This window comes from Moschus berezovskii, chromosome 4 (assembly GCF_049115385.1).
Source record: "Moschus berezovskii isolate FMDL1 chromosome 4, NW_MosBer_1.0, whole genome shotgun sequence".
In the NCBI taxonomy this organism is placed as follows: Eukaryota; Metazoa; Chordata; class Mammalia; order Artiodactyla; family Moschidae; genus Moschus; species Moschus berezovskii.
The window spans coordinates 2,058,033-2,081,320 of record NC_142463.1 but is presented as its reverse complement, the minus strand read 5'-3'; the positions used below and the strand labels follow the sequence as shown (position 1 = coordinate 2,081,320).

General features: G+C 53.6%; 1 protein-coding gene across 12 annotated transcripts in view; it reads right to left on the bottom strand.

Annotated features, from left to right (window-relative positions):
- HDAC4 (histone deacetylase 4) overlaps positions 1–23,288 on the bottom strand; it is a 288,194-nt gene that overhangs the window by 108,429 nt on the left and 156,477 nt on the right. For 11 of the 12 annotated variants that reach the window (XM_055401686.2, XM_088835054.1, XM_055401687.2 and 8 more), the window contains one exon: positions 118–362. In XM_055401686.2, coding sequence (XP_055257661.1) covers positions 118–362 — 245 coding nt within the window. Of the gene's footprint in view, positions 1–117; positions 363–732; positions 1,024–23,288 lie in introns of those variants that run through there. The other variant, XM_088835055.1, reaches the window with a different exon arrangement.

The window sequence follows — 23,288 nt, the reverse complement described above, 5'->3', positions numbered from 1 at the left end:
CAGGATCTTGGGGTGCACAGAATGGGCCAGCCTGGGAGCCATCGGGCAGGTCCTGGGCGGCAGGATCGTGGGCACGCATGGTGGGCTGGCCCTGGGGCCCCGAGGCCGGGGACTGACCTTGATGTGCTCGTGCAGCTGGGCCTCGTGCTGCCGCGACAGCTGCTCATGCTGCCTCTGGAACTCGGCGATGAGGATCTGTCTCTGCAGCTGCTGCTTCTGCTTGAGCGCCAGGAGCTCCTGCTGCAGCTGCTGCTCGCGGAGGCCCGGCTCCGCCACGGGCAGCGGGAACTGGTGGTCCAGGCGCAGGTCCATGGGCACCCCCGGGGGGGCCACCGGCAGAGGCAGGGCCGAGGCCACGTCCACTGTGGAAAGAGCACAGCACAGAGGCGCTAGTGACCGGGTGGCCCGCCGTCCTGGCCCGGCTCCGCCTGCTCTCACCAGGAGCCCACGCCGCCATCACGGGGACGCCCACGCCGCCACCACGGGGACTCCCACGCCACCACTGGGGACGCCCACGCCGCCATCACGGGGACGCCCATGCAGTGAGAGCCACTGCTCGCTTCAGATAACTCCTCCCCCTTCCTGCTCAACAGGCTCAGAAGGCAGGGCTCAGGGGCCTTCCAGCCTCTTCCTCCGAGGGCCCCACCCCTCAGGCAGAAGCCAGCAGGAGGTCGGACCGGGACACGCACTCGCGCGGGCTCTCCTCCCTCTGCCCTGCCCTGCATCAGGAACCTGGGCGCAGGCCCGGTGGCCCTTTCTGACGCCACTCTTGGAAGTCGACACAGACAGCAAGCAGGAAAAAGGCTCCGACGAGCCCTGGCCGCCCGCAGGCAGAGGGGTGAGCGGCACGCTTTTCCCCTTTGCAAGAAGCCACACAAGAGTTGTGTGCAGGGTCCACAGAACAGCGTGTGCCTGCGAAGTGGTCCAGACAGATGTGCCGGATGTGGCGACAGGTGCGCCCTCTGGGAGACAGCCGGTGCAAGGCTCCCCCGGATCGCCTGCTCAGCGCATGCTGCAGGGGGACCGCTTCTGCGCTTTGCTAAGAAACAAACTGCCTTCACCACACGGAGGCGTGGCCCAGAAACAGCCACGAGTTGGCTCTGATTAGAAACGGAAGCAGAATCGATCTAAACGCTTGTAGATCAACACCAAATTAAAACCGAGAAGGAGGAGGCAGAAACCAGGTCTCCAATTACGGGTCTCACAAAATACCCCAAGTGGGCGCTTCTCTCAGGACGGGATTATATCAGAAAAGCCGGGCCACTGGCTACGGGCCTCTGACTTCCCAGAGAGGCTCTGGGGCTGCCTCCCTGAGGGTGAGCATCCTGGGCTCTGTCAGAGCCCCCCAGCCCCCAGAAGTGGAGACAGCTTAAGCTAAAATACTGCTTCTTGATGAACTAAGTGGACCGTCAGAGACACTGCAGGCCACCCCACCTATGTTCCGGTGGATTCGAGGAAAATGACCCAGGAATGGAACCACCCCTCGGGATGGCCCATTTCAGCGGTCACCACCCAGGCAGGCCCCTGCTGGCCGTCCTGCTGACGAGCAAAGTGAGGTGGGGAGGCCTGGCTCTGGCTCAGTCCTGGGTTCTAACCCCCGAGCCCAGGCCTGGGGCCCTGGTGTCCTGGACTGACATGCGGCCTCGCACGTGCAGGCTCGCTCACCTGGGCAGGGCGTGGGGTGCTGCCTGGGACAGCAGGGGCCTGGCTCCGGGGCTGCAGTCACCACCTCCCTCTCCCCCCCGCCAGAACTAAGCCTGGATTCCACCCGAGGCCCCCAGAGCCTGGGGCAGGTTGCATGCAAGGAACGCCTGGGCCCTGACCACAGGGAATGGAGGAAAATCCTCAATATTCAATCATTTTTCAGAAAACATCTAATTCTCCTCTCTCTGAAGTCCTAACAAGCCTTGGGTAAATACCAGCTCTTCGATTTTTTCCAAAATCAGTGAGGTGCAAACCCCGTTTTAAATGTATTTGTTTTATTCTAGTTGGGTGTCAGGCTTGATGTGTGAAGGGTTTTTCATTTGATATTTATGTGACAAAACCTGGCACAAGCATCTGTTCCCATGAACAGGCCCAGGCGACAGTGGTGCCCCATCCCACCCCCAGCACACACAGCTGGTAGAGGCTGGGTTTTACTGACTTCCTTTCTTTTCTTTCTTTGATCATTTTTATTACGAAACATAGCAGGATGGAAAAACTGGGTAAACACCAGTTTTATAAAACCTTAACATTTTCCTCCATTTGCTTCAGATTCTATTTTAAGGAATAGAATATTACGGAAGACAGGGAGCAGGGATCAGGAAAGGGACTCAGAGGAAAGAGAAAGTAACTTGACGTCTTAAAGGAAATTCAGCTTTCCTTTCTCCTGGGGGTGGGGAAGGGATGCATATTTTCCTGCTTTCACTAATGATGGTGCTGAATGCTGCCTGGAAAACATTATGATTGTGTATGATGGCAGGTTTTCTGGCTCTTCTTTCTGCTTCCCTGGAAGAGGATGAAAAGTTTTTCTTCATTAACCGGTTAACCCGCCTAGTTCCTTCATGGATTAACAGGTGAGTTACTGAGCAGATCCCCCCAGGTTAGCTGGCCTTTGCTCTGTAAAGATAAAGTTGACTGTCTTCCTGGGTTACACACACACACACACACACACACACAGAATCCCTGACAGCTTGAGCCTGCTGCCGTTTCATGGGGCAATCTGGGTCCGCGTTCATATGTGCGGCCTGGCTTTCAGCGTCTCTGACACTCTTCTTACCTGGTCAGGGCGCGGTACTTTAGCTCAGGAAACCACAGAGCGTTAATGAAGTGACCACATTCCTGCCTTTGTAAGCAGCACCACCTCACTCGCTCGATGGCAGGGGTGGTCGGGGGGGCCCCCACTTGGGCGACACGTCAAGGTGACCTGAGACAAGGTCACCCCTAAGATACTGCACAGAAGACACCCACCCACTCACTGCGTCACGTTGCTGCCAGCCGCTCAGGCGCAGCCAACTCTGTGACCTCACGGGCTGCGGCCCGCCAGGCTCCTCTGTCCGTGGGACTCTTCAGGCAGGGACGCTGGGTGGGGTGCCAGGCTCCTCTGTCCGTGGGACTCTTCAGACAGGGACGCTGGGTGGGGTGCCAGGCTCCTCTGTCCGTGGGACTCTTCAGACAGGGACGCTGGGTGGGGTGCCAGGTCCTCCTCCAGGGGATCTTGCCGACCCAGGGATCAAACTCGCACCGCACTGGCAGGTGGATCTTGACTGTCTGAGCCACCAGGGAAGCCCTCACTGTACCATACCGTCTCCCCATTTCTAATTTTTCACAGGCGAGGTCAGGATGACAATCAGAAATGTCCAATAGTTAACATCTTCAAAAACTGAACATAAAACAACTTTGAGGGATCTGTTTTATTAACTTCAAAAATAGGATGGGCCAAACGTTTCCTAAGCCTGCATCCCTGTACTGCAGAAAAATGCCAGGGCCTCCTGCTCTGTGCTGTGTGCCAGGGGGTTGTTCCCAGTCCAGCCTGCAGCAGGTCTGCCGTGCAAAGGGACAGGAGAGGGCAGAGGGCTTGAAGAACGCCCCGGGGAAGGGCCCACAGTGGGAGCCACAGCTCTGAGCGAGAAGGAGCGGGTGCGCCAGGACCTAGAGGGCCAGTGTTAAGACGGTGGGTGTCGGGGCAGAGACACAGGAGGTGCCTGGACCGCTCGCTTGGGGCATGGGGCCTGCATCCGCAGATCCTGGGGGGCCCCTGCAGGCCCAGGTGGGGATGCCAGCGGCAGGGGGAGGCCAGGTCTCAGATGCAGAGGGGCTGGCATCGGGGTGCTGGGCGTGAGACAAGGGGGGCGCCGAGGGCGGGAAGGGAGGACGTGCAGGCGCCGCAGCGTGGATGGGGTGGGGAGGACCGAGGTTGCCTGTGTTCACTGCCCCTTTCCTCAGGTTCCTTTGAGTCTGGAGCTGCAGGGAACATAAGGAGGAAACACACCCCACCCCCTCAGTCATTCCAGACACCAGAGCAGGTGGGCCCAGGGAGGGGACGGCAAGGAGACCGCCGGGCAACACCGTCCTGCCCGCAGAGAACAGAGGGGCAGCAGGCTGGGTGGCGGAGGGTGATCACGGGCTGTCCTCACCATTTACTGTGAGAAAGGGAGGCGGGGCCTGCTGGAATTTCCCCTTTCGAGGTTTCACATAAGACTTCATTCTCTGCTAAAGAAAGTCCGACGCAAAGAGAATGCAAAGCCAGACGTCACCTCCGCCGGGCACGCCATGCCCAGCACCGGCCCTTCCGGCACCTTGGGAGCCAGCCCTGCAGACAGACACATGCACCAGCCCTGGGGTGGACACAGGGCTGCGGACCCAGGCCAGGCGCTTCTCCCCGCCGTGAGCTCTGCCTCGGGAAGCCAGGCGGGCCCCCCAGGCGGCCGGAGCCCCAGCTGTGGGATCAGACCCGCAGTCCCCACTCATTCCGCTGCTGGAGGGTGCGTCAGACATGCCCGCGACTATTTCTGTATCAAAAACTCGCCGAAATGCCACAAGTTCCCAACAGAAGTTGCTGGCGCGTTTGACCCAAAGTGCCCCGAAGAAAACAATGAGACCTTCTCTGCTTAAAGAATGCGGTGTCAAAGCAAAAAAGCCTGTATTCGCATGAATATTTTATGGCAGAGCAGAAAATTGCTTTTATAGGTTGTGCCTTGAGAAACATATTAACGCAGTCAGACTCGTGACGTTAGTCACAGCACAAAGACTGCACTCAGAGTTTCAACAAGAAATGGCAGCGCTGCGACCGGCAAGGCCTCAACCAGCAAAAGTCTGCTAGTCTCCAATATTTTAGAAAAATAAATGATCGGGGGGAGAAAAGGACACTGTAATTTTCCATTACATGGGTTGGGTCTTCTGTTCATAACACTATTTCATGTCATCATATAGACAGCAAATAAAGAGAAGGTCTATTCTTTAGAAAACAGGACCAGAGTGTAGGCTCTGTTCAAGTAAAGAACGGCTCATTCAAATCTAGGGGACAATAATAGATGTTTCATCTGTGTCAGCACGAGTTCCTCTCACACTGGCGTTTGTCTGCCTGCATGAGGGGAGGAGAGAGACGCCTGCAGGGGAGGAGGAGGAGGAGGAGGAAGGACGGGCGTCTATTAAAAATGCATAACCTACCTCAAAATGTTTTCAACTTTTACGACAAAACGTGTCACACAGCCCGGGGGACACACGTAAGGGGGACGCTGGCACATCCCCGCCTCAGGGGCCAGAGCCTCGTTCCCCAGGCCCCAGCCCCGTGCTGACTTTGCTCAGCACCCCTGCGTGTTGTGGTCACAAACTCCAGGATGCACCCCTAAACACACGTCCTCTGCACTCAGCAGCTGTGCGGGGTGGGCAGAAAGGCAAGACGATGGCCCCCGGGGGAAGACAAGAGTCTTGGGGCCAGGCTGCTTCAGCTCCCAGGACAGCTGACAGAAAGAGCTCTTCCGGGGCAAGGCCAAGAGTGACCCCTGGAAAACCACGGGCCACCCCCGGCAGTGGGACCAACACCCGGACCAGAACCGCCCTGCCTCCTGCTGCCGCCCCAGCCTGCCGTTCCCCACATGCGCCCTCCAGGTGTGCCCTCCACGTGAGTCCTCCACGTGAGTCCTCCACATGCGTCCTCCACGTGAGTCCTCCAGGTGCGCCCTCCACGTGCGTCCTCCACGTGAGTCCTCCAGGTGCGCCCTCCACGTGCGTCCTCCACGTGAGTCCTCCAGGTGCGCCCTCCACGTGAGTCCTCCAGGTGCGCCCTCCACGTGCGTCCTCCACGTGAGTCCTCCACGTGCGCCCTCCACGTGAGTCCTCCACGTGCGCCCTCCACGTGCATCCTCCACATGAGTCCTCCAGGTGTGCCCTCCACGTGAGTCCTCCACGTGCGTCCTCCAGGTGCGTCCTCCACGTGCGTCCTCCACGTGCGCCCTCCACGTGAGTCCCCCACGTGCGTCCTCCACGTGAGTCCTCCACGTGTGTCCTCCAGGTGTGCCCTCCATGTGTGTCCTCCACATGTGTCTTCCAGGTGTGCCCTCCAGGTGCGGGGCCCAGGAGCCCTGCAGTGAAGCACGGCTTCAGCTGAGTGAGGTCGGGAGGCAGGGAGGCCCAGCTGCCCCGGGGGCTGCAGAGCTCCTGTGCCCCGCCCCCCTGAGGCTGGTCCCCAGTCCTCCCAGGGGTGCCCTGAGTCTCTGCTCATACCCCTTTATGCCACTCCTCTCTCTCTGCAGGAGCTCAGCCTCCTCCTGTGTCTCAGGAAGGAGGCGCACGGTTTCCTGTCTGAACGTGTGCTCACGTCCTCGTCCAGGGATCGTCCCTCTGTCTGCGCACAGAACTCCAGCGAGCAGTCACTTCTTTCAATATGGTGAAGACAATGTCCCCACCTCCTTGTTCCCAAGACTGTTACTGAGAAGCGAGGAGCCGCTCTGACTCTGGACGTGTGCCCTTTGCTCTCTCTCTGGCAGAGCAGCTCCTGCCCGCCGCGTTCTGAGCAGGAGGCTCTGGAAGCGAGGGTCTTCCCTCACCCACCGCAGAGCTCCACACCGCGTGTCCAGTTTGGCAGCTCACGCCCCTAGCCTCGGGGCTCTCCCTGGGTCATCTTGCGGACCATTGCCCTTTCCTCTGTTTTTCCCTTCGGGAACTTCCAGTACCTGGTGGTAAATCTGCAACAATCGCTGATTTTCTTTCTCCTTCTCCCCCGTTTTCTGTGTCTAATGCTCAACTCTATTCGAGATTCCCTTAACTGTATTTTCTAAGTTTCTTACTGAGTTTTGCATACTTTCTATGGCTGTATCCCTGAGGACGAATGGAGGCAAGGATCCTAAGCTGTGAGCGGAGAGGGGACTCAAGGCTGAGCTTCGCCGGGTGGTGCATAGAGCTGGTGTCCATCAGGACATGCCAGGCACCCCTGGTTGGGGGCTGAGGCACCCAGAGCCGCAGGGCAGGAGGCTGGGGGGGTGGGCGGTGACAGTGCCTGCTGCCCTCCAGCCTCTACTCCGCTCGGCCCGGCCCCCTCCTGCCCTGGTCCTGTCCTGGAGGCGGGATGTGGGGCTGCTTTCCAAGGACGCCTTGGCGTCCACCCGGTGGGATCATGGCTGCACCCATGGGCAGTGTGGAGTCTGGCTTTTTCTGCCCAAACTGCCAAATCCAGTGTGGCCTGTGCCCTCAGTTCCCACCTTCCAGACAGCTGCTGACGCGGTTTCCTTTTCTGTTCCCCATCTTGTTAAAAAAAACATTTATTTTTGAGATGTCCCTTGCAGGTTTGGCTGCACTGGCTCTTAGTGGTAGCACGTGGGATCTCTGAGCTTCACTGGGGCAGGTAGGATCTAGGGCCCTGACCAGGGATTGAACCCAGGCCCCCTGCATTGGGAGCGTGGAGTCTCAGCCACTGGACCACCAGGGAAGTCCCTGTTTTCCCCATCTTTGTGAGCTGATGACCTTTCTCTGGAATACATATATAGATAGATAATTTTTTAGGGAAAAATAAGCCAGTGATAATGGTATAATCACCTCCCAAGGAAACGTCAACCAGCTCCAACAACTGCCGCCCTGTGGCCAGCCTTTCCTTCTACACCCGCCCACTGCCCTTCCTTCTGGATTATCCGGAAGCCGACCCGCCAGCATAGCACTTTACTCATAAGGACTGTGGTATCTCTAAATAAACTCTTAAGAAAACAGTCAACCTACCCAAATAAATTAACAACTCCGTGATGCTATCAAATAGCCAGAAGGTATTATCATTTCTTTTTTAGAGTCTCACACACATTTCTGAGACTTTATTCAACTCAAGCTTCAATCGGGGAATTCCCTGCTGGTCCAGGGGTTAAGAATCCGCCTTGCAATGCAGAGGATGGGGGTCTGATCCTTGGTCAAGAGAACCAAGATCCCACAAGGTGTGGGGCAACTAAGCCCTCAAGCCACAGCTCGAGAATCTGAGCTGAAACAAAACATGGAGCACCGGAGATCCTGTGTAGTCAGAAACAAACCAAGACGCAGCTAAGGTCCGTACACTGCCATGGGCTGATACAGTCTGTGAATTCTTTGTAATCTAAGATCCCCCTTCTTCTCCCTCATGCCCGCACCCTCTCCAGCTGACGGGCTGAAGACTCTGTTCACCCGTCCCGTGCTGACTGCACCTGAGCTGCAGATCCACATGACGGATTCCCTGGGAATAGGAATGGGTCTGGAGTCCCGGGGGATGCAGCTCTGATTTCCAGCAGGGCCGCCCCCCGGAGGGCCCAGTGTCCCCTGGGCTCCTGTGTTGCCAGCAGCTAAGGTGTTCACCGATGATGCTGTCGGGCCTGTAAACACGGCCCTTCTAGCCCCATCTTCCGGTCGGTCCTGAGCTGCTGGCCAGGTGTGACTTCCATGGTGAGAAAGAGCCCCATGTCAACTGTCACATTACCTCCGCAGACAGCTTTTAGCAGAGAGACAGGGCCAGTGCTTAACGATCTTTTACTTGCCAATTTTCCACAATACTGAGCTGGCCGCGCCAGATCTGGCTTTGGGATCACAGTGAACCGAGCCTCTGCAGTCCTGTCCTGATGCTCAAACGTGTCCTCGAGCAGCCTGCATGATGGCGCCGGGTCACCCAGAACCCGCCAGCTGCCTTGGGGACAGCCTTCAGTGTGGCTGTGACAGCTGTCCCGAAATGCCCCTGCACTTCCTGGTCCCCAGGAGGGACCAGCGATGTCCCCAAAGACACCTGGGCTCCTTCACTGGGACACACGGAGACCACCATCTGGATTTTGGTTGCCACAGTTTATAATGTGTATATCCTTCCTGGAGCTTTTGTGAATTTCAGGAGTGAGTGAAATTAGATCTATGTGTTTAATCTGCCATCTCACCATGGAACTCTGGGTGCATAACTTATTAGAAATATCACTCAAAACGGCTGAACAGTCACAATCAAGTTCCATTCAAAATGCTGATTTATATGCAGTATCATTTTCCCCAAAGGTGCTCTTAACTGAATTACAATTATTCCATGTAATACTGTGTGTGTGTGTGTGTGTGCGCGCGCGTAAAGGAGAAATGAGGTAGAGAAGTCACAAGTGCTTCTTACTGTAAACATTTGAAAACAGTCTTCAGGGGAGGTGAACAAGACAAGTGGCCCCGTCTCAGCTTCCCACGCAGACGAGTGCGGGCCTCCCTGCTCTTTGCCTCATTCAGATGTACGCACACAGGTGATGCCAAAGAAATGAGCTTATGTGAAAAACTCAGAAAATATAAATTATGCTTGAAAAATAAATAATAAATAGTACGGAACAAGAACACACTATTATGTCTTACATTGTTTTGTTTTCAGCTGAGATCAGAATGTAAAGAAATAAGCATATATAGTGGTATTTATACATGTATATCCAGAGACCTATGTTTGATCCCTGGGTCAGGAAGATCCCCTAGAGAAGGGAATGGCACCCCACCCCAGTGTTCTTGCCTGGAGAATCCCATGGACAGAGAAGCCTGGTGGGCTACAGTCCATGGGGTCACACAGAGTCAGACACGACTGAGCGACGCACACGTTATCCATGTGTTACATGGGAAGGCTCTTTGCATCTGGCCTGGGGTGGGGAGAGACACGACACGCAGCGCCTCAGCTGCTTTCTGCACGTGGGTGCCTTGCACACACCTGCACGTCACGAGGGAGCAGTACGCACCTTGAGGCCCTGGTTGGTACAGGCTCTGCCTCCAGACAAGAAGGCAGTGGATTACTCTTCAAAAGCAAGCAGAGACAGGCTGGAGCAGAGAAAGTGCCTCAAGCTGAAGGCAGGAGAGGGCATTGGGGGCAGACACCCCAAGCCCCCAGGTCTGCCCTGAGCCACTGCGGACCACAGGTCTGCAGGCTGCTGGTCTGGGCTAGCTTCACATGTAAGCAGGGACCCTGCAGGACACGGGTGGATGCCAAGGTCATCCCCACTGGACAGGCAGGGAAACAAGTCCAGAGAGTTAGAGCTAATTAAATTGCCCGAGGCTACACAGCAAGTGTCACTGGCAAACTCAGAACTGGACACTAACCATGGGCGACAGGATGGCCACAGGTGACAGAGCAGGAAGAGCCAGGAGGACGGGGCCCGCAGGTCACCTGGGGCGGTGGTTCTCAGGCGGGGTGGCACAGGTCACCCTGGGGTGGTGGTTCTCAGGCGGGGTGGCACAGGTCACCCTGGGGGGGTGGTTCTCAGGCGGGGTGGCACAGGTCACCCTGGGGCGGTGGTTCTCAGGCGGGGTGGCACAGGTCACCCTGGGGCGGTGGTTCTCAGGCGGGGTGGCACAGGTCACCCTGGGGCGGTGGTTCTCAGGCGGGGTGGCACAGGTCACCCTGGGGCTGTGGTTCTCAGGCAGGGTGGCACAGGTCACCCTGGGGTGGGGCTGTGGTTCTCAGGCGGGGTGGCACAGGTCACCCTGGGGCGGTGGTTCTCAGGCAGGGTGGCACAGGTCACCCTGGGGCGGTGGTTCTCAGGCGGGATGGCACAGGTCACCCTGGGGTGGGGCTGTGGTTCTCAGGCGGGGTGGCACAGGTCACCCTGGGGCGGTGGTTCTCAGGTGGGGTGGCACAGGTCACCCTGGGGTGGGGCGGTGGTTCTCAGGCGGGGTGGTGTCAGCAGTTTGGGTACTTGGGAGCCATAGAGGCGGGGCCCTGCTCAGCTGCTGTGCTCGGGGTGCTTGGGGTTCCAGCAGCGCTCGGGTGATCAGGCCCCCTGCAGCCCGAGCACGCACGCTCTGTGGCTCTGAGAGCAGTCCCCCGACCAGGGCCAGCGGACCCCTTAAGTCCCTGCCCACAGCTTCGGCTGTGGATTCTGTCCTGATCAAGGGCTGGGTGTCCCCCCAGGATCGCCAGCTTGCTCCAGCACCCTGCAGGCCAGTGCTTTCCAGCGAAGAAAAGCCTCTACTTTTCCTGAAGGGCTCACAGGGGTCCACTCCGAGAGCCCCTGCTCATGGCCGAGACACAGCCCCAAGGGTACTGCCAGCCTGGGTCTGCACCACCCAACCAGTCCCGGGAAACAGGCTGGCCAGCACCGCCGAGCAAACCCGGCCGCCGAGCAGAGACGCAAACAGCAAGTTCCTGACAGCTCACTTTCGCTGCCAGAGAGAACAAGTCACCACTGACACCAGGTGACATTTCACTCCACTGTCTCTCCCCCTAAGCTAGGTTGCGCCTCCACTGCCTCACACCTCCTCCCCAAGCACCAAGTTTTCAAAGGGCTGCTCCCTGGCAGAGAGTCTAAGGCCCTCAGCACACCAAGGCCTGGCCACCCCTCACCCACCACTGTGAGGGCGTCTCCTGCACCTGCCATGATTCTCCTCTTCGAGGTCCCCGCTGGGCCCACATATCTGTGGACACTGGCGAGGACCCAGTCAGGGGCCAGCAGGCGGGGGGTGGGACCACTTGTAGAAAGCAGGCCCAGGGCCCCACTTCCAGACACCAGGGCGTGTGTCCAGCTTACGCTACTGAGAGAGAAGAGGCCAGGCCCCTGGCACAGGCACCTGGTCTCAAACGTCCAGTGTGGGGTCGGGGCTAATGTGAGTCCAAATCTCCCTGAGGACCAGAGGCCACCCAGGGGCCCTGCATGTGACCAGTGTCCATCGAGAGCCAGGACGTGGCCTCAGGCCGGGAGCCCTCGTGGCAGGGGTGGTGTGAACACAGGGAGAAGACTCCAGGGCAGCTGACCCGGCGGGAGGGGTGTCTGGGTGCGGCAGGCTGAGCTGAGCCTGCCCTGCCTCCCGAGCTGCTGAACACCCTCCCCCTAAAGTGGGCCTTTACCGAGGGTGAGGAAAACCCAAGGTGAGACCTGGTGGTCAGGAAGCAGGAGAGACCCCCAGAATGGCGCGAGCGGGCCCTCAGCGTCTGCACACGTGACAGCTGAAGGCTGAGTCACGAACACGCCTGATGGCGGGCATCTGCAGCACCCAGGCTTGGTGGCCCCGGAGGGCAGGCCCGCAGTGCGAGCGAGGGGCCCCGGGCCCCCAGACACGGAGCCAAGACGGCTTCTCAAAGGATGGGAACAGGATGCGGTGACACACCGGCTTCACGCGGGGCCGAAGGAATGAGAGGGTGTGTATTTGATGCGGACAGAGAACAAGCACTGGCTTCCTCTCCTGGGGCGCGGAGCCGATCCCGCAGCAGCTGCTGAGGAGTGCAGGTCAGGAACCCCTCCGCCCCCTTCTCTCCTTTTGTCAAAGAAAGAAAAAGGCCTTTGTAGGACGGGAGCACGAAGGGGAGAGAACTCAGACAATGGGGCAGAATTCAGGCCATCTCACAGTTCTGCAAAAGCAGACCATCGAGGCCCTCCCACTGCCTACTCACCCACCCCAACAAACGGCAGTAATCAAGACAGTTTCCAAGCAGAACCACAGACACGAGAGAAGAGGGTCTGCGGATCCTGAGAACAAGTAAGCTGCCGATGAGGGGAGTGTGGAAACGGCCAGAGAACAGCGAGCCAGCTCCGAGAGCACAGGAACACCTGCCAAGCCAGAACCACGCGCTGGGGAGCGGTGGTCAAGGCTGCACGCAGAGCACACACAGACGGGCCGCATCAGGCTGAGACAGGCTGCAGACGCGCCGACGAGCCTGCGGGGACGGAAGAGCCCACGGCGGGTCTGAGACGCGGGAGGAAGGGCGAGCGGGGAACCCGACACACATGGAAATGAGCCCACACGACAGCAAGGAGGCGGACGGCAGCGGCGACTTGGTGAAGTCACGGAGGGAGCCCTGGGGGCCGGTGGGGAGGCGGGAGCGTCCCTGGGCCCTGGGACCTCTGCCCCCCCAGGGGCGGAGGCAGAAGACAGCGGTTCACACGCTGACTGCCCACACGGCCCTGCTGGAGACCAAGAGGAGGCCCTCAGGGCAGCGGCGGTGGGTGTGGCCAGATCAGCAAAACGATTTTAAGGAGAAGAAAAGACACGTGGCTGCTAAGCACCCCCACCCACACACACAGAGCTGGTCCTCCCAATGGACGTACATGACTGCACCTGGAGTCAGGCCAGAAATAATCACAATGGACTGGTCAAACCTCCAGGTCTAACCACCGACGGGACAGGAAACTCAGGCAAGAGACGCCCGCTTTAAATGGCAACTCAGGGAGGAAATCAAGCGAAATCTAGAACCCAGGGAGACCCTGCAGGACAGACGACCCAGTATCTTCAGTGACAGACCGCAAAGCTCAAAAGCCAGGAGGGGTCTTACAGACGAGCGGGAGACAGACCAGCCACCACGTGGGAGCATTAAATGGACCCCGTGTCAAACAATGAAATAGGAGACACATGCTTTAAACACCATCAGGCTGAAGGGATAAAGAACTGAAGTGAAAGTCGCTGAGTTGTATCCGACTCTTTGCGACCCCACACACTATACAGCCCATGGAATTCTCTAGGCCAGAATACTGGAGTGGGTAGCCTTTCCCTTCTCCAGGGGATCTTCCCGACCCAGGAATTGAACGGGGTCTCCTGCATTGCAGGCGGATTCTTTACCAGCTGAGCTGTGAGGGAATCCAGGAGAGCCGTGAAGCCATGACGGGATAAAGAGGATGTGGTATATAAATAAAATGGAATTTCAGCCACAGGAAAGAAGAAAATCTTGTCATTTGTGAAAACATGGATGAACCTGGACAACATTATACTAAGTGAAATAAGTCAGGTAGAGAAAGGCAGATACCTCATGCCTTCACATACGTGAACTCTAAAAAAAAATAAACAAAGATAACAGAGACAGACTCAGAGATAAGAGCAAACTGGGGATGCGAGCAGGGAAGGAGGCTGGGCTGGGAGTGACACAGGCGAGGGAGATCAAAGGTCCAGACTTGCAGATTCAGTAAGTAAGTCACAGGGGTGTAACGTCGGCCACAGGGAACACACTCGGTAAGACGGTAGTACAGGAAGTCCCCGCACACGAACCAGTTCCGTTCCCAGAGTGTGTTCGTTAAGTCCAACTGATTCCCAGGTGGAGCCACGGGAGCCTGGGTACCTGACTAACACAGTCAGCTCCACAATACTGCACTGTTACAGTGTTATGGCGCTTCCCACACATAACACACACACACAGAACCACAAAAACAAACAAGACATCTTCAGAGGGGAGGGGCGGAGGGGGAGGTGGTGGAGCTGAAGGGGTGTCAGCAACAGGAGACGGACGGTGGGCTGCTGCCTCACTCACGCCTGGCGCCGACCGAAAGTAGGCTGGCATCCTTCAGAGTTCCCAACTCAAAGGTCTGTATGTAGCGGACTTACCATATCTTTGGACGGCGACAAGTGGTAACTAGACTTATCACGATGACGCCTTTTAATGTATAGAACCACGGAATTACTATGCTGCATACCTGGAACCAACACAGGTTTGTAGATCAATTTTACTTAAATTAACACACACACACGTGCGCGCGCGTAAAAGGGACATATAAACACTAGGTGAAAACTGAATAAAGATAAAGAATTGTTCAGTTCATTCACTCAGTCGTGTCCGACTCTCCGCGACCCCATGAACCGCAGCACGCCAGGCCTCCCTGTCCATCACCAACTCCCGGAGTTCACTCAAACTCATGTCCATTGAGCCACTGATGCCATCCAACCATCTCATCCTCTGTTGAACCCTTCTCCTCCCGCCTTCAATCTTTCCCAGAATCAGGGTCTTTTCCAATAGGTCAGTTCTTCGCATGAGGTGGCCAAAGGATTGGAGTTTCAGCTTTAGCATCAGTCCTTCCAATGAACACCCAGGACTGATCTCCTTTAGGATGGACCAGTTGGATCTCCTTGCTGTCCAAGGGACTCTCAAGAGTCTTCTGCAACACCACAGTTCAAAAGCATCGATTCTTTGGCAATCAGCTTTCTTCACAGTCCAACTCTCACATCCATACATGACTACTGGAAAAACCACAGCCTTGACTAGACGGACCTTTGTTGCCAAAGTAACATCTCTGCTTTTTAATATGCTGTCTAGGTTGGTCATAACTTTCCTTCCAAGAAGTAAACATCTTTTAATTTCACGGCTGCAGTCACCATCTGCAGTGATTTTGGAGCCCGCCAAAATAAAGTCAGCGACTGTTTCCCCATCTATTTGCCATGAAGTGATGGGCCTGGATGCCATGATCTTAGTTTTTTGAACGTTGAGTTTTAAGCCAACCTTTTCACTCTCCTCTTTCACTTTCATCAAGAGGCTCTTCAGTTCCTCTTCACTTTCTGCCATAAGGGTGGTGTCATCTGCATATCTGAGGTTATTACTATTTCTCCCAGCAGTCTTGATTCCAGCCTGTGCTTCCTCCAGCCCGGCGCTCCTCACGATGGACTCTGCATATAAGTGGAAAGCAGGGTGACAACATGCACTTGATGGACTCCTTTCCCAATTTAGAGCCAGTCTGTTGTTCCTTGTCCATTCCAACCATTACTATTGACCTGCATACAGATTTCTCAGGAAGTAGGTCAGTTGGTCTGCTATTCCCATCTCTTGAAGAATTTTCCACAGTTTGTTGTGATCCACACAGTCAAAGGCTTTGGTGTACTCAATAAAGCAGAAATAGATGCTTTTCTGGAAGTCTCTTGTTTTTTCGATAATGCAATGGTTGTTGGCAATTTGATCTCTGGTTCCTCTGCCTTTTCTAAATCCAGCTTGAACACCTGGAAGTTCACAGTTCACGTATTGCTGAAGCCTGGCTTGGAGAATTTTGAGCATGACTTTACTAGTGTGTGAGATGAATGAAATTGTGCAGTAGTTTGAGCATTCTTTGGCACTGCTTTTCTTTGGGATTGGAATGAAAACTGACCTTTACCAGTCCTGTGGCCACTGCTGAATTTTCCAAATTTGCTGGCCTATTGAGTGCAGGACTTTCACAGCATCATCTTTCAGGATTTGAAATAGCTCCACTGGAATTCCATCACCTCCACTAGCTTTGTTCGTAGTGATGCTTTCTAAGGCCCACTTGACTTCACATTCCAGGATGTCTGGCTCTAAGTGAGTGATCACACCATTGCGGTTATCTGGGTCATGAAGATCTTTTTTGTACAGTTCTTCTGTGTATTCTTGCCACCTCTTCTTAATATCTTCTTTTTCTGTTAGGTCCCTACCATTTGTCCTTTATCGAGCCCATCTTTGCATGAAATGTTCCCTTGGTATCTCTAATTTTCTTGAAGAGATCTTTAGTCCTTCCCATTCTATTATTTTCCTCTATTTCTTTGCACTGATCACTGAGGAAGGCTTTCTTATCTCTCCTTGATATTCTTTGGAACTCTGCATTTAAATGGGTATATCTTTTCTTTTCTCCTTTGCCTTTTGCTTCTCTTCTTTTCTCAGCTATTTGTAAGGCGTCCTCAGACAACCATTTTGCTTTTTTTAATTTCTTTTTCTTGGGGATGGTTTTGATCCCTGTCTCCTGTACAATGTCACGAACCTCCGTCCATATTTCTTCAGGCACTCTGTCTATAAGATCTAATCCCTTGAATCTGTTTGTCACTTCCACTGTATAATCGTAAGGGATTTGATTTAGGTCATACCTGAGTGGTCTAGTGGTTTTCCCTACTTTCTTCAATTTCAGTCTGAATTTGACAATAAGGAGTTCATGATCTGAGCCACAGTCAGCTCCTGGTCTTGTTTTTGCTAACTGTATACAGCTTCTCCATCTTTGGCTGCAAAGAATATAATCAATCTGATTTCAGTGTTGACCATCTGGTGATGTCCATCTGTAGAGTCTTCTTGTGTTGTTGGAAGACGGTGTTTGCTATGACCAGTGCGTTCTCTTGGCAAAACTCTGTTAGCCTTTGCCCTGCTTCATTCCATGCTCCGAGGCCAAATTTGCTTGTTACTCCAGGTGTTTCTTGACTTCCTACTTTTGCATTCCAGTGCCCTATGATGAAAAGGACATCTTTACTGGGTGTTAGTTCTAGGAGGTCCTGTAGGTCTTCATAGAACCGTTCAACTTTGGCTTCTTCAGCGTTACTGGTTGGGGCACAGACTTGGATTACTGTGATACTGGATGGTTTGCCTGGGAAATGAACAGAGATCGTCCTGTCGTTTTTGAGACTGCATCCAAGTATTGCATTAATATGAAAATGGCATTGTACATATTTTGAAAACAAGAAGGTCCCCATCGTTTAGAGATGCGGGCCCTGGAATGGTTACAGACGATATGATGCGCTGAGTGGGATTTGGTTCTCAACATCCGTGGTTGGAGGTGGAGGCGAGGTGGGGCACTGGCCAAACACAGCTGAGCAGGACCTGGCTCTGCCGAGCCGGCTCACAGGGCGTGCGGGCGCTCGCTCTCCTACCAGTCTTTCTGCTTCTGAATGTGTCTAAAACAGTAAATCCTAACAACCACTTAAAAATAAGCAGAATGGAAAGATAATGAAAAAAATCACCTATAGTAACTTAGAAGTTTCTGGTCTTACTAGCAGGAAACTGACAAACTTAAATGATTATACTTGACAATAATAAGGATATAATTCAGAAGCTGGATAGATATATCTTTAGAAAAGCCACTAGAACAAATCCAAGGAAAGCAGATGGCAGGAGACAGTAAACCCACAGATAAATGGAAAATGTTCACCACCCTTACATACCAACACAGTAAGAAGCTGGTTCTTTGAAAAGACCAATAAAATAGACAAACTTCTGATACGAGTGACTTATAAAATGAGAGGAAAGCACAGGCGTGAACTTTAGGAATGCACGAGGTCACCAAAACTCAGATTTGGCAGAAATGGAAAATCTAATGACGGATTTGAAGCCAGGCAACTAGAATAACCTACAGAAACAGACACAGAAACAGACACACTTCTAGGAAAATGCGCTCATTCTCTGTGAGGCTAGTATAAAACCTTGTTCCAAAAACCAAAGACATTATAAAAAAGAAAAATTACAATCCTGGCCATGAATACAGCCACAAAATTGCCAAATGTATTATTAGCAAGCTTAATCCAGCAGTCTCCAAACAACCAAAAAAAACCCCCAAACGATAATTGACCAAATATGCAGCATTTTAAGATGAGAATGCAACAGCTCTACAGAACGTCTATAAACTTAATTCACTGCATGAATAATGACATCATCATAATAAAAATAAACATAGTATATACTCCAACAACTATTCAGTAGAAAAGTCTTTAGCAGACTGTGAATAAAATTTCTTTAACCGGAAAAGGGGATTTCTTAAAAAATAAAAAATACAGCAAGTATTGCTTTTAAAGGCAAATGCTGACTGGGAAAAGGTTCCAGGCGACACCACTGCAGAGGAGCTGGCTGAGGGGTAACAGCGCAAGCAGAAAGGCAAGCCACGCCACCGTGGCGCAGACTCTATCATCGTCAGGACAGAACTGCGCCCCTGCTTTCCCTGGTGGCTTAGCGGTAAGGAATTTGCCTGCCATGCAGGAGACTAGGGTTCAATCCCTGGGTCGGGAAGATCCCCTGAAGAAGGAAATGGCCACCCACTGCATTATTCTTGTCTGGAGAATTCCATGGACAGAGAAGTCCGGTGGGCTATGGTGCGAAGGGTTGCAAAGAGCCAGACACGACTGAGGCAACTCAGCACGATACGTGCATTTACTCTCTTAGAGGAAAACAGAAAAGGACTGCAGAGCGCACTGGCTCTAAGTGATCAGATTACACTCGCACTGCCCTTGGAACAGCAGAGCTGACAACGTTGCATCCGCTCAGGCCTTACACCTGCGAGCCACGGGCGCCTGAACAGGGCAGTGTCCGGCACCTGCGAGCCACGGGCGCCTGAACAGGGCAGTGTCCGGCCTCCTGGGCGAGACGCTTGGACACCCACAGCGTTTGCAGCCCCACCACCGACGGCCCGGCCTTCGGAACCTCCAGCGGGCTGCTTCGTGATGGCTTAGTTGCTACATCGTGTCTCACTTCTGCGACCCCATGACTGTAGCCCGCCAGGCTCCTCTGTCCCTGGGATTCTCCAGGCAAGAATCCCGGAGCGGGTTGCCACTTCCCTCTCCAGGGGATCTTCCCCACCCAGGGACCGAACCCTCGTCTCCTGCCTTGCAGCCGGGTTCTCTACCACTGAGCCACCAGGGAAGCTCTGGTTTTTAACCCTGACGTGTCTCCTCAGCAGGGGTGGAGCTGGCATAAGAAGGAAGGTCTGTCTGGGGTTCTGGATCCTCAACGATGCCTAAATGCCACAATCCCTGGTTTGGCTGAAGAGAAGTAAGTGGCAGAAGCTATGTCTGAACAAGTGTCCACTTCAGGCCTTTTCCCCTCCCACTAGCATATCACCCCCAAGAGGGGTTCATTGAAAACTCCACACACAAGAGAACCCCATGGCTGCCCTGAGGACTTGGACCACCAGTGAGGCTCGAGCAGAGCCGGGCTGCCCCGCAGCAGGGGTCACTGGCCCCCAGGAAGGGGGAGCACACGGGGTGGCCCGCTGGCCCAGCCTGGCAGCCGGCAGCATCGCCCCGAAGAGCAGGGTGCCCTCTTCGCCTCGGTGAGGATCCAGCTGACGGGACGTTTGGGCCCTATTGCTAGACACCTCGGGGTTAACTTAAAGTTCCTCAAGTTTTACAGAGTTGTAATAAAACAAACCAAGGTGTTGGGAAGGAACAATGTATTTTCATTTTCTCAGCTTTCTCAGGAATTGGCCAATACTGCTTTAAGGTTAATAAATCAGCAAATGGTAGATGGTAAGTATATCATTTATATGTTATAAAGAGAATAGTCTGAACAAAAAATAACACTGTAACTAGCAAAATCAGGAAGTGAACAAGAAAAAAAAATGGCCGAAGAATCTGTATGTGCTAATTATCTAATCTCTCACGAGGCATCCACAAACACTGCCTAAAGTGGCTATGTCAAGAAAGAGCCATTTAGCTAAATATATGGGCTTGTAAACAATCCCGCAGAAACATGTGGAAGGAGGATACAGCCTCCCAAGTGACCAGAAGGACAACACAACCACTCACCCTAAACCAGAGAGAAGGTCAGAAAGCCCACAGACAAGAAGTCAGAACAGAACCACTTAACACAGAAAACAGAGCATACAAACTGGACGAAAACCTCAGAACTAAATATATCTGTTGTGTCACCAAGTGTAAATGGGATCTGTTCACACAAAAATGAGCAGATTGGGTAAAAAACAAAACAATTACTATCCACCGAGGAAGCATCCAGAACAGAACGGGCAAATAGCAACGAAAAGAAATCGGAGGTCAAAGCATCAGTATTGCAAAGGTCAGCCCTAAAGCAAAACCTAAACAAGATGAGGCCCGTTTCATGTGTGTGTGTGTGAAAGTCACAAGATGAGGCCCATTTCACATGTGTGCATGTGTGTAAATCAATTAGCCACCCTGTGTGACCCCATGGACTGTAGCCTACCAGGCTCCTCTGTCCAGAATTTCCCAGGCAAGAATAATAGAGCAGGTTGCCATTCGCTTCTCCGGGGATCTTCCTGACCCAGGGGTCAAACCCAGCTCTCCTGAATTGCAGGCGTACTTTTAAACCACTGAGCCACCAGGGAAGCCGGTCGGTACACACTTCACTGTGAGAAGAGAGTGTTCTGGAGCTGCAAGCTCTAATAAAAGCCAAGATGGACGGTGCAGAAAAGTCAGAAGAGACGAACAGAAAGACAGCTGACCGCGGATCTGCACTCGCTCTGGCACGCTTGACACCAGTGACACAGAACGGCAGCACACAGAGGGCCTGACGAGCACAGTCAACGCGCCAGCGAGGCAGCCTGCGGAAAGGCCGCACAGCGAGACTGATGACCTTTCAGACTCGCACAAGACAGGTAGGACGAGCACGCCACACAAACACAAGTTCCCAGACAAATACGCAGAACAGGCGCACAGGCCCCAAGCCCTGTGCACACTGCCACAGAAAAGAAATCAAGAAAACCAGAAGGAAAACAGAAACTCAGCCAGACGCCTTTCTCCTGAGCACTCCAGATCTGAAAGGAAAGCGAAGAAAACTTATAAAAGTAAATTTAATGAGTTCATCACACACGGGAAATTTCAGGAGTGGATTACACTGAGCTCAGGGTCTTACACACTTGAGTAATGCTTTTAAAAAGGAATCGAAACAATTAGGCATTGGACTCAGAAAGTTCGAAAAGGAACTAAAATATTAAGCCATATCTCATTCAAGAAAAAAAGAGGATCAAGATAATAAAGAGTAAAAGAAATTAAAGGAATTACTCAAGAAACAGAAAATCCATAGAACTGCTAAAACATGCCATGTGGACAAAGCTTGTCTGTGCTTAATGGGAGCAAACATGTGGAAATGACAGTTGGAGGTTTTGAAGAACCAGGCAGGTTGGAACATTACAAACAAAACAAAACAGCCCTTTTCTTGTGGAACTCTTCAAAGACACACAAAATCAGAGATGACTACTGGGAATACCCTCATACGCAGCTTTGTACAATGATCAGTATATCTGTGAGTGATGAGGGTAGGACATGGGAAAACGTCAGTGCCAACAAGAGCCGTTCCCACACACTGCTCGAAACGGACGATAAACCGGACAACCTTATCTTCAGCAGGACTGCACGGGTGTAGAGCCACCGCTCTATTACCTGCCACCCAAGTCTGATTCTCATCTGATGTGTGTCTTTCAAGGGCCGGATTAGATGACCGCTGAAACTACTGAAGTGCAGGTGGAGTCTTTACCACCTGAACCACCGGGGAGCCACTTGGAACAGACAGGCTTTCTTTAACAGTTTCCAGAGTAACAAACACACTGTATCAACAACGAAGAAAGCGTTCCAAACCTGAGTCTACAGAAAATACAGTGGCTTAGATGGCACGTGGGTCTCCAGGTGCAGCCCTCTGGGCCCCCAAAACCCCCTACTCTGACTCCCTGCCTCTTGCGGGCAGCTCAGAAGGAGGGCAGAGGTGACTCTGGCTCAGGGACACATCCGCCGTCTCGCTGCAGTTTTCCTGGCCTCCCTGAAGCCCGTGGCGCTCTTTTCTGGGAATCTGGAGTGCACAAACAGAGCAGACCATCTGCACTCGGTGCTCTGTGAGTCCAGATGAAGCCGGGCGTCAGGTCCCCACCCCCCTCCCCAATCTCTGTCTCGGAACTTCTCCTTAAAGCTCTTCAGAAAACCCTTTGCCTGTTTCTAATTTGTTCTGCATCCCCCAAGAAGAGAAACTGTCTTTGGGAAATATTTGCAAGCGCAAATTGAGCAAGAGGCTGTAAATAAAAACCTGGCGTGCAGTGGGGGAACTTGGCTTTCGAGAAGTGCACAAATGTGCTTCCGGGAAACTAAAAATAGAAGCAGGCCAGCTCGGTGCAAAAAAAAAAAGGGAGTGGGGGTGGGGGAACATGCTCTGAGTTCTCCTGGATAAAGGCAGCCGACGGAGACAAACGGGAGCCCCAGAGGCGGGGGCTCTGCCGTCGTGCCTTTAGGAGCCCTGTGAGAGGAGAGAACTCTCACATGACAACACGCAGGGACAGTGAGACAGAAACAACAGCAGAAAGCCCAGTGTTTCCTCCTCAGGCGTTTACTAAAAGAGCCCCCTGCAGCCCCCGAGGCCCTCATCGTGGCTCCAGCGGGGACGGGAGATCCAGGCTGCAGAGTTCTCAGCACCTCGCCTGGCTGCTCAGACAGTAACTGCTGACCCCTGGGTTCAATCCGGCCACACCCCTGCAGCCCCGGGCCCTCCTCACCTGCCCACATTTCTGGCCCTGGGCTGTGCTCACCCTATCATAAATCAGGTTACCCCCTGAAAGCCATTTGGTTTACCTAAACCCCATGGATAAAAAACACATTATCTGAAAATTAAAAATAGTTTCGGTGGTCTAGGAAAGCCACAGATCTCCTCTGCAAGCGTCCTTGCCATTTCAGTTATGTAAGGTCAAGTTTACATAACACAGAGAAGAAAGCATTTCAGAATTTCCCTCTTAGCACCCCCCTAACGTTTGGTTATGGGTTTCACCTAACAGCTGGGTTGCAGTAGGAGCCAATATTACTTAATAGCAACAGTTGAAATATTTAAAAATAGAAGGTGTTTCTTCCACTTGGCAGCAGAGAGAAGGGAGGGCGGCAGGAGGTGAAGCAGGGAGCAACCCCAGCTTCTTGGGGGTGGGCTGGCCTCTTTCAGCAAGCGCCTCCTGCACACCAAGGTGCCCAACGAGGAAGGCAGCGTCCTTTGGGGGGTCTGCAGGGTGAGGAGTAGGGCCAGGGGTGTGGGGATGTAGTGTGTGTTGGGGGTGGGGAGGGAAGGCGGTCAGGCTCGGATTTCAGAGTCTGAAAGGAACACCTGGGACGCCTGTCAAAAATTCACTTGAAGCCCCTGGTGGCTCAGACGATAAAGAATCTGCCTGTAACGCAGGAGACCCAGGTTTGGTCCCTGGGTT